Source organism: Bos mutus, chromosome 12, assembly GCF_027580195.1.
Source record: "Bos mutus isolate GX-2022 chromosome 12, NWIPB_WYAK_1.1, whole genome shotgun sequence".
Taxonomy (NCBI): Eukaryota; Metazoa; Chordata; class Mammalia; order Artiodactyla; family Bovidae; genus Bos; species Bos mutus.
The window spans coordinates 62,235,456-62,253,469 of record NC_091628.1 but is presented as its reverse complement, the minus strand read 5'-3'; the positions used below and the strand labels follow the sequence as shown (position 1 = coordinate 62,253,469).

Sequence of the window (18,014 nt, the reverse complement as noted above, 5' to 3'; positions counted from 1 at the left end):
CTCAGTGGTAAAGAATCTGCCTGCAGTGCAAGAGATGCAGATTTAATCTCTGGGTCAAGAAGATCACCTGGAGAAGGAAATGGCAATTCACTCCAGTATTCTTGCCTGAGAAATCCCATGGACAGAGGAGCCTGGCGGACTGTAGTCTATGGGGTCACAAAAGAGTCAGACACGATTTAGCAACTAAGCAACAACAAAGTAACATTCCAAGTGGTTCCCTATTATAAATTTGCATGCCAAGGTACTAAATGGTCACATAATATCCTAATTGGTATTTAGCCCTCCTTGAAGTTTATGGCGAGGCACATGGTACTGTGACAGGCAACTGTAGGATCTTCATAGTTGTCACATAATTCACCTTAGTCTGTAGACATCTATAAATATGTGAATTCATTTGAGGAGTGCCTACTAATTCCATGGTATTTTCCTAGGATCTGGTAATAGATATAGTCACTATCATAAATATCTTTTTCCTACTCTACCTTTTATTAGATGAATTTCAGCAAGTTAATTAGAGAGAAAAATAATGAATTAATTATGGATTAATGTTATTTGTTGCACTGAATATAATATTTGTATAGAACAATATAAATATTGCAAGAGGGTATTAGTACAATCTTTTTATTAGGTACGAATGTCAGCTTTCTATATTTCCAATATCTTTCAGAACATTATTTTAATGTGCTTGAGCTTCCGTTCTCTTCTTATTAGAGAGACAATGGTTTATAATTATGTTTATTGTTGATTTGTCATTGTTACCATTTTAATTCTAACCATTAGAGCTGCTTATGACAATCTGTAAAGATTGCTTTAAGCATCTGAAGAGGAACACACATTGTCACTGAAACTAGTAAATAGTTACTGTAATGATATTTGAAAATATTGAGAAAGTAATTTTATTAATGGAGTAACAACTAAATGTATACCAGAACAGATAAAAGGAATTCAATACTATCTATAGTATTAATCATTATATAGGAGAGTACCTGCTGTATGTAAATGCTATATTAAAATGATGAATGATATGTCATATATTCATTCTACCTTTTGTGATTAACTCTGCAAAAAATTTAAGCGAAGGAGCCTTAAATATTATATATGTTACAGATAGTTGATATAACTTTGATATTTATTATGGAATCTTATCTAATAAAAAAGTATTCCCAAGAATGTTTGAATTAAAACCAAAATAATGGAAAGATCTCACACATTCAATATGTGTTAAATGGAAACAAAACAAGAAACATAAAAAAATTATAAACAAAATTCAATTTTTTGAGAGATAAATACTGATCATATATTTTTGAAATACACTGAAAATTCAATAAGTTCAAAATTCAATGAGTAAGAATATGTAATAAAGTCAATAAGACTACATTAAGTTCTTTCCTTTTCAGAGAAGTTGTACTTTTAAATTTACTGTAAAGTATCTACAAGTGACTGTTGATTTTGTAAACTGTTATGGAGAAATTGAAAAATACTTTCCAAACTACTATATATACATACCTACATATAAAGAGGGAGAGAAAACAGTTTACATACATGCAGCAGAAAAAGAAGAAATTTAAGTTTTTTGAGCTCTTCATAAACCAAGTGCATTGTATTACTTTTCACAAATTGAAAATGGGCAGACTCAAAGAAAGTTACAAAAGGAGATACTATCTGTAATAGGAAATGGAACATAAATTTAGAATTTTAGTATCATCCTCTGATCAGCCCTGGGATTTCTTTGGAAGGAATGATGCTAAAGCTGAGACTCCAGTACTTTGGCCACCTCATGCAAAGAGTTGACTCATTGGAAAAGACTCTGATGCTGGGAGGGATTGGGGGCAAGAGGAGAAGGGGACGACAGAGGATGAGATGGCTGGATGGCATCACTGACTCGATGGATGTGAGTCTGGGTGAACTCCGGGAGTTGGTAATGGACAGGGAGGCCTGGTGTGCTGTGATTCATGGGGTCGCAAAGAGTCGGACACAACTGAGCAACTGATTTGATCTGATCTGATCTGCTTCCTTGCCAATGACTACCATTTGGTATAAAATAGCAGCAAATAATATGCACCTATCATTTTGTTATTTCAGGCACATCTTGTTAGCTTTCAATAAAGGAAAATGTTAAGTTTACATGATCAATAAACCAAAAGTAAAAATAAAAATCCAACTGACAGTGTATTTGTATAGTAAATCTAATTCACATTTTGTTAGAAAAATAATTTTAAAAGATGAAATCCAAAATTTTTTTACAAAATATGTCAGTTTAGTCTTAAAAAGTGAACATAAATCTTGAGAGAAAACAAACATTTGGAGAGCTTGGGAACCTTGTTACATTATCTTTTACTTCCTCTAGATATATATACCAATTCACAGAAAACTTATCAGTAGCACAGTCATGTAATACCAAAAATATCTTTCCTCAACTCATTATTTTGCCCTAGAACACTGAAAACATAGCCTTGGAAATTCTCCCTCTTTTTTTGGTCCTAAATCTGTTGGATCAGATTTTCCAAACTTTATTTTCCTTCCTGGAAATGATTCTCATAATATTTGATGTTGACATATTTTTACTGAATTGACCTTTTACAGTATTTTCAAGTACATGAGCAGTTAGTTATTTGGGGAAAATCTTTTGAGCTGCAATTATAATATTCCCTCTGTAAGAACATACTTTTAAAGTTACTATTGCTCTCCTTAAAAAGTCCAGGGATAGTTTACAAAAATAGCTCTTGGAGACTCCAAGTCACTGTAAATCTTTAACACATTTACATTTTTAATAGAGCATTCACGTACAGTAAACTGGCTCCATCTGGTTGTAAATTTATTCATTCTTATTTTTCCTTTATTTAATCTAGATTTCTTTATAAGCCTACATAGAATCTGTTACTTCATATGTTATATATAAAAATTAACAACTCAGAGCTCCTAGAGAACAAAGCCTAAAAATCTTTGATACATAAATTTTAACACTGAAGAAACAAAGTTAATTGAAACATGGCTGAAAGTTGAAATGCTCTTGCATCTCGGCAGATAATATTAAATTATATGAAATTGCTAAGCAAAGGTAATATAGAGGGTGCTTTCTAGCCTAAATGCATTCAAATTCAAATTTATTTTTTCTAAATGGAAATAAAGTTGCTTTGATCAAATAAAACCGATTTTTCAGGCTTTGGCCTGTATGCTTTAGTGTTACTAAGTACACAATAGTGGCATTTTGGTAACATTCAAAGATGTTTTCACTTTTATATATAGATGCTGTATATTTAAGATTATTAATGAGCAACAGTTCCATAATGACCATTTAAATCCACAACTTCACACTCACATTGTTATGTTTACACAGCACTTAGATTGCTTATTTGGAATGATTTGCGATAATCATTAATTTGACTTCAAAATTCATGTTAAGTTAGCAAATAGAAATATATCAACTTCTTTTCAATTTTTCTTTTGGGGAAGAATGAAATAATTTGAGTTGCAAGAATGAAACAATAATAGAGACTGTTTTCAGTACCTTTGAAAATGGGCACAGAGTTTTTAAATAAAGGTGTAGGTCAAAGCCGTATGGGACAATAAGATCACATCCTATGCAAAAGAAAAAATTTTTCAATGAAATAAACTCTTAAATAAAGACAGGGTTCATTGTAAAAAGTCAAAATTTTTCAAAGTATGTGAAACAAGAAATTTAATAAAATACATACTTTTACATAAACACACAATAATGGTTTATTGTAGGTACAATTTTGTTAGCTTAGGAGAAGATATCCCAATACTCAGTATTTATCTTCTACATTTTTTTTTTCTGTTAACATTTCTAATGAGATACTAAATTTTCACCTAAGACTTAGGGCTTTTAAATCTTAACTGGGTAAAAAAATATCATTGTTCTGATTAAATAAGTTTAAATGGCAGTATGGTGAATGATTTTAAATATTCTCTGACATACATGAGTAATTTCTGAATCAAAATGTTCACATTTGGAGCCACTTATATAAATATACTATTCACTAGCTATAAAAATTGGGGGATAATTATAAAATTTGGGATACAGTTTGAATGAAACCAAATTTAATTTATAATTTAACAAGTGTTAGTTCGTAAATGTGTGGCTCAGACGGTAGAGTCTACCTCCTATGCTGTAGACCTGGGTTCAATCCCTTGGTTGGGAAGATCCCCTGGAGAAGAGAATGGCAACCCACTCCAGTATTCTTGTCGGAGAATTCCATGGACAGAGGTGCCTGGCAGGCTATAGTCTATGGGGTTGCAAACAGTCTGATACCACTGTGCAACACACTCTTCTACTTTCATTTTCACTTTCAAATGTTAATCAAAAAGCAAAACATAAAAGGCATACATTATATGCATTTACATATTTTAGGGAACTTTAGAGAAGGCCGAGTTCAGTAACAAAGAAAAACATGCACTATAAACTTTATTTTGGAGATTGGAGATTTAAAGTCAGTATTAAAACTCAGGATTTAGATAAATTTGATAGCTGTAACTTTCCCATTATTAGGATTTTCAGAAGTGAAATATTCTTTTTGACTTTGGACTTAAACATAGCAAAAATATTATAATGGTAAAAGACAAGATTTTATATGGATAATTTAAATAGATATATCATTACAGGCAAATATATTTGTTGGCCAGGTATTCCTTTTTTACATATCAATTTTCACACCTGTTATTTGAAATTTTAGTCTACAACAGCTTGATAAACCTCTAGTGGATAAAACACGCTGGTAAAGTCTCTATAATAGTAACTGACAAAGAATTTTTTTAATCAATTAACATGGGATCAAGAAAAATAAAGGTGAAAGCATTCAGGACTGAAAAAAAAAAATTAAGGTGGGGTTACTGCCACACTTCATGTTTTATTTAAATGGACATGTATTGAATTACAAATTGAAAATATGGTTATTTTACTTTCAATATTCAATATTAAATTCTGTTTTTAATGAACTATACAATCGGATTCTTAAAAATGTGTTAGCTGGAAACATTAGAAATTATTACTGGTTGTAGAAATCAATTTGTAAGAAAATCTAAAATATGCATATTCCAGAATACTAAAATGTAACCAAAATCTACCACTAGCATGTATATGATTCAGTACTGAAATATCAAAAATTTGAATTGAATTTACACCATGATATATTTGAAATATGTCTTAAAATGTAATGATCTCAAATAAGTTTGTTGAAATTTGACCTCAATGCTGTGAGCTTTCCATTTGAAAAAAGCCATAATTCCATTCCTGGATATGTTAACCTAAAAAAATTCACTCATGAAAACATTGTTTCATATTTTCCACTTCTAAAAACATGTAATTTTGAAGAATGAACATGTTTATTTTATGGCAGAAATATACAATTTCCTTCACATTCACTGATAAGATACCTAATTTAAAAAAAGAAAAAAAACTCATTGGAAGACTTCCATTCAACATATCTTTATGGATTTTACTTTTCTTCTATAAATGGCTTTCTTAGTATCTAATAAAAATGAACCTGATATGCTTAGTGTTATGCAATATATCATTATATTTTTATTTTGACAGTAAATAGAAAGTGAAAAAGTCAAATTACTTAATATTTGCATTACATCAGTTCTCTTTGAAATATTTATGTTTTGATCTTCAAAAGTTCTTTTTATAAGAAATAATCTAAATCACTCAAACTTAAGTTTAAATGTTGCTATTAAAAAAAAAATAGATATTCATTTTGTGATACTGGCATAACGCTAGAAATGTTTGACCCCTGCCACAGAGGAAGAAAAGAGTATATTATTATCACACTCAAATTATATTCCATACATTTTTTTCTCCATCAAACATGCCTAAAGTGTAAAACACAAAAGTATAATTTGAAATAATTAAAATATTGACATGAAAATTGGGTATGGAATGCTCTTTGATAATACATTTTTTGTCTGCTATATACATGCTACATATACTAACAGAAATACAGATACAGATAGGCATTAAATTGAATTAAAATCTAATAAAATGGTCAGTTGTCAAATGCAATATTAACTGACATAAAGTTCTTTGGATTTAGATGTTAGATGATTACTTTTAGGAACATGACTAATGTTCATCAAACTATTTTAATTTTATTCTCATATATTTGTATTTGTAAAATAGTAGTTAACTTCAATGGGTATGAAGAGCATTATGCATAAACAGCTGATTTAATATCAGTTAAATTATTACTTTCACATTTTATTTCCTTTGAAATCAATACATTAAATGCTCCTACATTCCAGAGTTTAAATTGCTGCTTTTGTTGTTTTTAATTCTTCTTTCTCAGTGTAAAATTTATTCTTAAAATGAGTTATAAGAAATATTTTGCCACTTTTGCAAGTATCTTAATTTGGGGCCATCTGAAAGTGCAACAGAAATATTTTTCCAAATGAATTGGAAGCATATTTGTGTTCTGCTTTACTTTCATTAATTTGGAATTATGTGACTTTGGAAACAACCTATTAAGTTCTTGAAATTAAGTAGCCAGTTTTTGTCATTTCAAACAAGGACTGAACTATTCTCACTGTTTTCCTTGCCCTATTAAAAAATGAGAAAAGGATAAGGAGAAAGGATAAGGAGAGAGAAGGAGGGACGGAAGGGTGAGATATAAGGGAAAAAAATGTAAGAGAGCCCAGAAATAAATATTATATATATATATATATATATATATATATATATATATATACACACACACACACACACACACACATAAGTAATTTGAATACTTCGCCGAGTCATGAGAATAGGATTAATGATACAGGGCAAGAAACTGACAGATTAAGTTTTTAAATTCTAAACTTTTTCTTAAATTCTGACCTTTTTCACATTTTGTGTGGGTTCTTCATTACATACTAGTTTGATTCTCCTATCAAGGTTGAGAGAACAGTGGTGAGGGGCAGAGATGGATATCCAGGACATTTTTCAAAAATTTCCACTCCACATTTATAGAGGTGATAATGTTGCCTAAACAAAAGACATGTTCTGAGTATGATGCTAAAATTGTTATGAATTGATTCATAACTGCAATCATTAGTTTAGCTGCAAAGCATTTTGAATATTAGCATACAAATTATCTACATTTACATGAAATATATTTCTCTGAGATAATTTAAGTATCTACACTATAATCATATATATATAGATAAAAGTAAGATTTTGTAATCTCTACCAGGAGATATATTTGTATGAGATTATGCAACATATCAAATTGAACAAGCACAAAGAGTAAGCTTAGTTTGCATTCAAATTTTAATTGATGTCTGAAATGTTACATATGTTCTCCAAAATTCTATAGAAAGAATTTCCTGGGTTCCTTAATCCAATCATATACCACTGATATACCCAATTTAATTATTTACTCAGTATACCTGAAAACCCAAAATTCAGATATTTAAAACCACATAAATTATGTTCTGTTGTATATGTCAATGTTTTAGCAGGAAACCATATGGAAGGAGAAAAATAATTCATTTTTAAATTCTATACAGTTTCATGATTCTATATGTTAAAATTTCAAGTTTATTAGGGCAAGGATAAATTTCCTTTTATTCTCTTCATACAGATGGGAAGAGTATAATTTAAAATTAGAAATAACTTCTTTCTATAAATTATATAACTGTTATTTTTTGAGATTAAAAAAATGCTGGATACCTTACGAAGAGTAGAGGTAGAAATGAACCACCGACAGCGACAAGATTATATGAAATAGTGCTGGTTTGAAAACAATAATATTCTTTGTAAATCTTTGAAAAATACATCAACAAACTTTCTGGAAGCTACTTCTATTGTCCAGACCTACATTTTTTACTTCATGTAATTGTTGCCTCTTAGTTTTTATACATCAATTAAGAAATAAAACTTAGTTACATGGAGGATTCCACTTTGCCTTAATATTTTATAATTCGTACAACACTGTCATATCTACATACGATAATATTGTGAAAGCAATATTAAAGAAAAATAACTCCCACTGTGAAGACAAAATTAATAGCAACTCCAATTGTGAAGGCAAATACTAATATTTATATTTATCTTCTAATCCTGGATCTAACATGGAGGAGGTAGATGGAGAGTAAGAGATACATTGTTTCCATGATAATAGCATGACATTGTTTATTACTTCCCCTCTGAAGAAAAAATTTTGGAAGGGAAAACTTGCACAGAACTGGGATAGTTTACTTCTCTTGGCCAAAGTAGTATTACTATTCATTTTTTTTAACTCCTTAGGGAAACTGTTACCACCTGTTCAATCTGAATTCAAGTAGTTACTGTCAATTTACTCATGGGTGAATGCTGCCTCTTTGTGGCAGAATGCCACGGAAAATGTTCCTTAAACAAAGTTCATGAACAGCCCTTGACATTGTACACATTGCAGGTGAGATTATGCAGACATGTACCAAACACCAATGAAGTATGTGGCTCTTTAAGGTTGAGATTCATCCAAATATTTCCTACCCTTGAATATAATCTAATTCACTGGCAAACCTTACTCAGACATGAACAGCTTATACTCACCAACATTTTGACATTTAGGATATAGATCAACTAGAGATAAAAGTACCCATCACAGTTGTTGCAGGTAGCTTTACACAAGGTAAACTATGCAAAATTGTAGACCAAATAAATAATACTGGTATGACAAAATACAAAATCAATATGCAGTACATTACTTACCATGCTCCACATGTTAGATGGATACTTCAGTAAGGAAAAGGAGTAAAGTTGAAATTTCATGAATGAGCACATTAAATGACACATTTAGATAACCATACTTCCCTGAACCAACAAAGGTGCAATTATATATATTTGATCATTAGGGGGACATTTTAGGAATAGAAGTTAGCTACTGTCTTAAATTAATAATGGCGATTCATTAAATCACACAGCTATTTCTTTGCACTTAAGTAATCATTACTTCAGTCCCTCAATATTTGACATAGTTATCAAGTGTTTATTCAGAAACTATTTAAAAAATTACATGTGCTGGGATACATGAGACTGTAACAACAGTAGCCCCATCTTACAGAGATCGTGTTTGTGGTTATCATCATTGCTTGCTGCCCAGAAGGATAAAGACATTGTATAGAGATTTGTACAGTCCATCATTTGGTCTTCTGAGGTGCCAGTACACGTGGATCTGTACAAATGCAACTGGGTTTGGTTAAACAATCAAAAATTGGCTACAATAGTAGTCAAATCAATACATCATTTTGGTTGACTAATAAAAATACTTTTAAATCTTCTCTAATAAAACCAGAAACTTGCACATGATTCTCACTGGAATGGCCCAATTAATTGCCCCAAATATTTTTCTTTTATACTTTGGGATACAGTGTTTTTGTTTTTTTTTAATTACAGATCCAATTGGGTGGGTTGCATTAATTTTTAAGATGTAAGTTCTCCATATTTTTAATAAGATTTTAAATGCCTTCCTGATATCACTTCAGTTTTGGAAATACAGCTCCTTTTATAGTGCGACACCTCTGTGAAAATCATAGGCTAAATAGTGAAGGAAAGAGAAATGCTAAATGCGCATATAAAAATAGGTGCTACAATAAAATATTCGTATATTTCATCAATAAGTTATTTTGACTAATCAATTATGGATCATATAGCTCTGTAATTTTAATGATTTGTCCACATCTATGGTGATCTTTTCAAGATCACAATACTTTTGTTCTTTTAATTCAAATGTCCAGAATGCATACAAACACATCCTTTAAAAAGAAAGGAAAGGAATGAGAGAGGAGGAAGGCAGGGAGGCAGAGAAAGAGAGGAAGCAGAGAAGAGAGAATGGGGACGGGAAAAAGAGAGAGAAAGAAAAAAAAAACTTTCTATTAAAGTTGGGGGTGTGCTAATCTCACCACAAAAGCCATCTAGACCCACCCATGGCTCAAAGGGGGAGAAGGGGAAGGGGAAAAGAGTAAAAGAGGAAGAGGAGAATCTATGCGCTGTCACCTTCCACCATTCTCAACACTTCCAACCACCACAAAAATGACTATGACCTTTAACAAGTCACCCGCAAAGCAAACTGCCCTCCATAAAGCCCTTCTCCTCGCCTCCCCCACACGCAAGAAGAGAAAGTGATGTGCCCAGTGTACACAAACGTTTCCCTGCGTGTGATATTAAAAGGAAATTGCACACCCTTTCAGTATCTTCCGCCGAAGCTGAGAATCTCGTGCCAAGGCACTTCACCCTAAACGTTGAAACAACACAATGAATCAAATGGGGTTCACGGTGTGTGTCTGCTCGCTTGTTTGTTTGAAATGCAAGAGCTCCAAGGGAGTTTCTTTGCTTTTTAGAACTGGCTAAAGGTGGTCTGTTTTTCCAGCACTTCGAGGTAGTCCGGCTCAACGTTTAGTTTAGCTTTTAGCTCCAGATACTCGTTCCGGTTGGGTTCTACAAAGACAGCACTGGGGGGGCTGTAGAGCACCGGTTCCCTCAGCCTGCTGTCCCCCGCCCCCGGGTGCAAATACTGATGGGGGCGTCTCAGGTCATAGTTGGGGGAGAAGGTGTAAGCAGCCGGACTGCACGGGAATTTCGGGTATTCCGGGAGGCTGTTGCCGGCGGGGGTGGTGGCGCAGTGTTTGTCTGGTTCTAAAATGCCCCTGTAAAAGCGATCGGCGTCCTGCACCGGCGAGAGCAGGTCCTCCCGGGGCTCGATGGTGCTGACGCTATAGGCGGGGCTCCGCAAGTGGTGACTTTCCCGCCTCTCGTCCTCCCCCGCCGGCTGCAGCTGCACCGGGGGCGGGGGCTGCGGCTGCGGCGGCGGCGGCGGCTGCTGCAGGTGGTGGTTGCTGCTGCTGTAGGTGACCTTGAGCTCGTGCAGGTCTTTGTAATCCTCCACGGAGTTGCCCTCCCGCGAGCGGTAGATGGGGTTTTTGCACATGTGGCCCAAGGGGTGGGGGATGTACTCGTACACGTGGCCCGCGGGCGTCTTCACCTTGGGCAGCGCCGGCGCGCGGTGCTGCGCGTGCGCGTGCGGGTGGACCCCCGCGCCGCCGCTGCCGCCGCCGCCTCCGCCGCCGCCGCCGTACACGCTGTACTGCATGTTGAAGGAGCTCACGTCGGAGTTGTGTGTGCTGGCGTGGTCGCTCTGGTGCTTCTTCCGGCGCTTCACGACGAGCACGAAGAGCCCCGCAGCCACGAAAACCGACATGATGAAAACCAGTAGCAGGCTGAGGATCAGCACCGACAAGGGCACCGACGACGCGGCGCCTCCGCCCGCGCCCAAGCCCGCGGGCGCCCCGGTGGCGTTCAGACGCACGGCAGGGGTCACCGCGCTGGTCCTCGCGGGGACCTGGATGGACGAGGGCGCGGGCGTGGACACCACCACGTCCGAGTAGTCAGGGCACAGCAGCTCCGACTTAATGGAGCGCATATCCGTCTCGGCGAACTTCTTGGGCGCCTTGCAGATGACCTCGTCCACCAGGACGCCCGCTTTGAGCTGCTCCACCCACAGCTTCATGCCCACCACGTCGCAGGTACAATCCCAAGGGTTGTCGTGCAGGTCGATTTGGATGAGTGACGTCAGCTGGTCCAGGACTCCGCTCACTGGCAAGGAGGTGAAGTGGTTACTCCTGAGGTTGAGCCTCAGGAGAGTCAGGCCTGAGAAGACGCCTGAGGGCAAGGTCTGCAGGAGGTTGTTGTTCAGGAATAGCAGCTGGAGGTTTGGGACCGGGTCGAAAGTCCCAGGTTGAATCTCGCGGATGAGGTTGTATTGGAGGAAGAGATACTGCAGGCTCTGCAGGCCGTAGAACAGCTCCGGGCTCAGCCGCTCGATCCTGTTGCCATTTAGGTAGAGGCGCCTCAGGTTGGTGAGGTCCCCGAAGGCGCGGTCCTGGATCATGGAGATGCGGTTGTTGCCCAGGTGGAGGAGGTCCAGCCCCGTGGCCTCCAGGAAGTCACTCCTGCGCACCAGGGCGATGTAGTTCTCCGTCAGATACATTTTCTTGGGGTTGTAGGGCTTGGGCTGCAGCTCTGCGATGCTCTCGATCTTGCGCTCCTGGCAGTTGACGTTGAGGCCCAGATCGGAGATTTGCAGGTTGCAAGTGCACGCGGTGGGACACTCCAAAGGCACCGGAGATTTGGTCTGGTAGGCGATACTGGGGCCATAGTTGCCATAGCCCAGGTCCTTGGAGGGCTGCCTAGAGGTGGGGCGCACCCTGGGCTTATTGGGTTGGCGAGTCCCCTTAGGGGGCTTCAAGGGGGGTTTGTAAACAGCAGAGGAAGAAGTGGCCACGGAATTCACCGAGGCCGGGGTGGTATGTAAGTACCCCGTGGTGCTCAGAGGCGTCTGCGGCCTCATCTCATAGTCCGAAATAAGTTTCCTTGGGCAGAGTTCCTGCTTGGACACTTCGTCCAAGTCCCGGCCGTGTAAGCGGAAGGGGGTCTCACAAACCACATCCCCCACCAGGGCGGAGTAGGAGATGCTGTCTAACCAATCCTTCAGGGAGATCAGCTCACAGGAGCAATTCCAGGGGTTTTCCTCCAGTTGTAACTCCACGACTTTATCCATATGCTGCAAGAGCCCCACGTAGGGCAGAAGTTTCAGCCGGTTCCCCCGCAGGTCCAAGTGCGTTAACGGCACAAAACGGAAAAGGTTGTTGGGTAAACTGGACAAGAGATTGTCATTGAGGATAAGCACCTGCAACAAATGCAGTTTCCCAAAAGCGTTGGGTTCAATGACACTGATGTAATTGTAATCGACCTGTAGGTACTCCAGGCTCTCCAAGCCAAGGAAGGTATCATCACGCAGAAGTTCCAGTTTATTATTGTTCAGATGCAATCTCCTTAAACCCCGCAGCCCGTGGAAAGCCCCGGTCTCAATGTCCTGGATTACATTGCTCCCCAGATGCAAAATCGAAGCCCCAGTGTAATTGACAAACTCATTGGGATAGAGACGACTCAAAAGGTTTCCAGACAACAAGAGGTGGTAGATTGGGAAACGGGGAGGGCTAATTTCTGAAAGGCTGATGATCCCCCGATTTTCACAGCTCACAGTTAAAATGCCGTCCTTTTCCTCACAAGGACATGCATTGTCACAAATTTCCCCATAATAATCGATGGTTTCTGCACACGAAAGGACGAGAGATGTTAGAGCAAACGCTAGAGTCTGCAGCATCCAGCTCTGCATTTTTCTGTGAAGATCCTGTTCCAAAGTTACTGGGGGGCAGCACGTGTGCATTTTATCTCCTGCAAGGGAGAGGGGGGGGGAGGAAACAACAGAATATGACAAAAACTTAAGGAATCAATCAGAAAGTCTCTTTCCTTCCTAATACTGTTTTTCTGACATCCAGAAGAAGGGGAGAGTAATGACACCCCACACCCCAAGGTACATAGACATTCTCCAGACTTTATTAAAATCTGATATTCACTTTGATTTAAAGGTTGATTTCATTTTCTAATGACAACAGGAACATGCTGCTCCTTATAAGATAAGGGCAGGTTAGACAAAATCCAGTTTTAGTGTTCTTGCCTGCCCCCTCACTTTCAAAACAATCCATAAATATACATAAAATGGCTGTCAGTTCAGATTCACGGTTTAAATTTTAGAGAAAAGAAGCACCATTTTTATCAGGTTCCCCATCTCACCTATACCCAGTCCCTCTGCTTTTCTTTCAAAACCTCTTCAGTTAACAGTTCACCGTGAAGGTCTCCCATTTTCACAGTTTTGCCCAGGAGCCACAATACTTGGGCTATTTTAAAACCATCGCTGGAAATGCCAGGGTGGGAACCTAAAGAATACTTTTCACAGAGGCAAAAAGCATGCGAGATAAGGAATCAAAAGGACCCAGAAGCTCTTAAGGCCAATTGTCTTCGGGAGCTTTGAGCATGGAGAAAAAGGAGAGCGCTTTCGCTTTGATGGTGGACTTCACTATCACGTTATTAAGCACATCAGCGTCCTAATTGCATGCACGGTGCCACTTAGCAGCGCCTCCCCGAGAGCGCCCTGAGTCCACTTCTCCTCATTGATCATGTCAGCGACGCTACTGAACCGCATTTTTAAGCCACTGAAATAGTTCTGCACGATGGATTACAAAGAACTCTGCGAAGGCATCCGCAATCCCGGAACAAGCTCCGGGTACCTGGAGTTTCAAGAAGGCGTTCCCACCGCTTACCCGGAATCAGCTAAAAGTAAACCCAGGACCAGCGCCAAAGCCTTCCTCACCTCGGGCTCCGCGTCTTTTTGCCACGGTATGCAAAACTAACCCTACCAAATTAGCAAAATTGGGACTGAACTACCACCTCGTCAACATCCCCACCACTGGAGTTGCTTATTGTATTTAATTATCAAGGCTTTACTCCCCTCCTTCTTCCCTCAGAAAGGGGACTTGGGCTGATTAAGAGGCAAAATAGAAGGAAGAAAAGAAGGGAGGACAGCAAGTGATACAAGTCAGTGCTTTAATATCCGAATTTCATCTCCCCAAGGAATCAATCTGACCCTCCTCTCCCTTTTCTTTCTGGCTTTCTTTTTGTCCCTTTAAAGGCTTCCTTCGACTTCCTACTTCGAGTCGACAGCAGCGCTCAGAAGGAAAGGACATAAATGGAGTGAGTGTGTGCGAGTGTGTGTTGCGTTGGTTGGGAGAAGGAGGGGGAGAGGGAACATTCGGTAGAAATGCTGGGCTCATGGAACCAATGCCTTTTTTCTCTGTCCAGCCTTGCTTGGCCCTGCCTCACCACCCCCGAAGTCTGATGTTGAATCACAACCCCTAACTAAAGCCAAGACGGTTCTGAAGCACGGGTTCAAGCCTGGAGACCACGATCTGGATACCCGAGTCGACTCCAGCCCGTGTTATGAAGAGCCCCTGCATTCGCACGCACGTGTGCAAGTGTGCCTGCGATTCATTCACGTGTGGTCACCCAGACGTGTCGAGACGAATGGGAACCCACAATATCTAAACCTTGCAAGTATCCCCGACCTCCCAACGCAGCGACAAAACACTTCCTGGCTTAACAGCAGCACAGACACCCTCTATGAGAGCAAAACGTTTACCTTGAAATCGCCGTTCTCCGTTGGATCAAATCGGCACAGCCATTCAGCGGGGGCTGGATCCCCTCCCCCTCCCGCCCGGCGCTTCCTCGCCCCCATTCACCTCCCACCCTCTCTGACAGCCCACAGCCAAACGTGTCCAGCCAATATTAAACTTGAGCGTTTACAACTTTAATTCAGTTCTGGCTCGCCAGGGTCGAAGAGCTTCCCTCTCACCCCACTCCCGATTCCCTCCTCCCTGCTATCAAAGGATCCCGAAAATTTGAGCAAATAAAGTTGAATGAGCCGGGCAAGGCTGACATTTCTGACTGGGAAACGCACCTCCGATGTAAATTCGCGGGGACGCTGCATATTCTCAGAGTCTCAGATTTTTTTTTTTTTTTTTTTTTGAGGGCGGGGGTGGGGAAGCTGTATCTGTTTCCCCCCTCCTGCCCACAAAGAATTAAACCCTGGATCGTCGTCCTAAGCATCCCATCATGAAGCAGCGTGGGGCCGGGTGGGCTGAAGCCCGGCACCCAGGCCGGACCCGCGGCTCCGGGGCGCAGGTGCTCCCAGGGCGGCCCCCAGGCAGGAGCCCCCCGAGTTCCAGAACGCGAGGCTCCCCCTCCCCCACTCCGCCCCAAAGCGAAGGCCGGGAAAGGGGAGGAAGGAGGGGCGGGAGGAGAGGGGAAGACAGCCACCCGGCCGCCACACACACAGACACACACACACAGAGACACAACACACACGCTGGAGCCTCTTTGGCAAAGTAAACGGCCGACTTACCCCGTCTCACATCTCCAAGGCCCACTCATCATAGCCACCCTTGCAAAAAAACCAAAAAAACAAAAACAAAAAAACCCCCCAAAAACCTCTTTGGAGTGTGCACTAGGGCTCGCGAGTCGAGGCGGGGCGAGCACCGCGATCCGGGCGGCTGCGAGGAAAGAGGCGCCCGGACGCCGCCAGCCCCGGGCCGCCGCCGCGGTGGCGACCGCGGGTTCCGGGGCTCCCCGAAAGGCTCTCCCCGGCGCTCTCCGTGGTAGTTGGAGCGGGCAGCAGGGTGTGGGGGTAGAGTCGGGGCGGGTGGTGGTGGGGGGGAACGATCCGGAGCGGCGGGCTGGGAAGGGAGGGGGAGGGGGCGGCGGAGGGCCGGCGGTCGAGGCGCCGCGCTGTAGGGGCCGGGAGCCGGGCGGGGCGGGGAGAGAGCTGCTGGAGGGAGGGGAGGGGGAGGAGGCGCGGAGCCCGAGGAGGGGGACGCCGAGCGGGCTTGCCTGGCCCCGGGCGGCCCAGCTAACGTGACGGTCAGCCTCGCCGAGCGCTCGCATCCACTCACACTCAGGCTCACTAGCACACTCGCTCCCAAGCCCGCGCCACCGCGCGATCGCGGGGTCCCCGGCATCGTCCGCTGCACCGGTCCCCTCGCCCCCCAGGCGGGTACTTACTGTTGCCATCTGCCTAGGGGCCAACTTTCTCCGAGCCAGCAGCGGCCGCCGCCCCCTCCAGCCGCCTCCGGCCCCTGGCACCCGCCGGCGTGGGTTCGCGCGGGCCGGCCCTCCCCTCCCCCCTGGGCTGTCCTCGCCGTCTTCACCACATTCCCCTCTGGTCAGTGGCGCACGCCCGGGGACGAGCCAGAGGGAGCGGGGCGCAGGGGTGTGCATACATCGCCCGCCTTCTTCTTGCAGCGCACACTGTACATGGTAGAGAGGGGGCGAGCGAAGGTGGCACCGGCCCCTCGGCTGTTCCCGCGGCGGCTGCGGCTCCCGAGCCGTCCTCCGCCCCCCCTGTGCCGCGGCGACCACCGCACTGGGATCCCGCCGCCGGTGTCCCCGCGCCGAGCCCGCCGCCGCCGCCGCCGCCGCTGCCCCCTGATCAGTGGGTGGAAGGCTCCAGCATCCTCTTGGCCATTTCGTCGCTCCGGGTGTTTGCAGGGGCTTTTTCTCTATTCGTTCTCCGGATGCGGCGCACGATCTTCATTATTTGGGATTCTCTATCTCCGACATCCTTGAGGGGCCGGGAGGGCAGGAACAGCGTTGTTCTAAGCCTGTGGCGTGTCCCGGCAGCCCGGCGGCTCTTAAAAAAAAACACCAAAACCCAAAAAACTCAGAGAAAAGTCGCGTCTTCCTTCCCGGGCGGCGAGGAGGTGGCCACGCGGTAAGCTTCGCGGGGGTCTCTGAGGCAGCTGCTCCGGCGTGGGCGCAGGGCCCCGTCCGGTGCACTTGTTTATTGTCGCGCGGCTGGTGCGAGCCAAGCTGCAGCAGACATGATGGGCCCGGGGCGAAGCGGGTGCTCCGCGGCCGATAGATGGCAGCCGAGGGCGAAGGCGTCCCCGGGCTCCGGCGGCGCAACGGGAGCCTCCCCACTACCCGCCCCTCGCCGCCCCCCCGCTCCCGGCCGGGACGGCCACCTTCGTGGGAGACAGAGGAGTCTTGGACCGTGTGCGTAACACAAGCGTGGGACTGTGGCAACCCTCCGATTGAAAAAGGGAGGAGTGGAAATAACCCCGACAGTGTCAGGCTGCTTGGTGGTCAGGAACAGATGATTCCAACTCTGGACTGATGGTGTGCCTTCCACCTCGCGTTTATTAGACTCACACAGCCCTTGCTGCTGTCTCTTGTCCTGTAAAGGACCTGGAAGAGGGAGTGGTCCACTTTAGCTGCAAACAAGGGCGCTTTTTATTTTTTTAAGAATTACGTTTGATAAGTATGCCTAGGCGATACAAGGGATGTGAACGACTTTCAGAGAGATTGTGAATATTATTTGGTGCATACTAAAAAGCCGGAAATCCCTAAATAAATGCAGTAAGGATAGAAAGCAAGTTTCTTGAAGAGTCACCTGCTAAACTCTACTAGCGTCTTCTCTACAGTAAGTATTCCTGGCTCTTTTCATGAAACCAGACAGCTCCCTCCCCAAAAGAGAGTCTTTACCTTCCTAACGCACATTTCCACTGTTTGTAATATTAGAGCTGTAGTCCATCCCAGGCATAGAAGAAAAGTTGATCCTTCTAAGTGGCTTCAATGTAGTTTA

The 18,014-nt window shown here is 42.4% G+C and overlaps 1 protein-coding gene across 2 annotated transcripts; it reads right to left on the bottom strand.

Annotated features, from left to right (window-relative positions):
- Positions 1–7,236: 7,236 nt before the first annotated feature.
- SLITRK5 (SLIT and NTRK like family member 5) lies at positions 7,237–16,552 on the bottom strand. 2 transcript variants are annotated; one of them, XM_070380653.1, is made up of 2 exons: positions 16,433–16,552; positions 7,237–13,213 (listed from the first exon to the last, which is right to left on the bottom strand). In XM_070380653.1, exon 2 carries the CDS (start codon positions 13,203–13,205, stop codon positions 10,317–10,319), a length of 2,889 nt encoding a protein of 962 aa, XP_070236754.1. In that variant the 5' UTR covers positions 13,206–13,213; positions 16,433–16,552; the 3' UTR covers positions 7,237–10,316. The 2 variants fall into 2 exon arrangements, with proteins under 2 accessions (XP_070236754.1, XP_070236755.1); XM_070380654.1 differs by lacking the exon at positions 16,433–16,552 and adding an exon at positions 15,777–16,005.
- Positions 16,553–18,014: the final 1,462 nt, after the last annotated feature.

Coding starts and splice junctions, on each gene's coding strand:
- SLITRK5 (XM_070380653.1), bottom strand. CDS start 13,205: ATGCACACGTGCTGCCCCCCAGTAACTTTGGAACAGGATCTTCACAGA.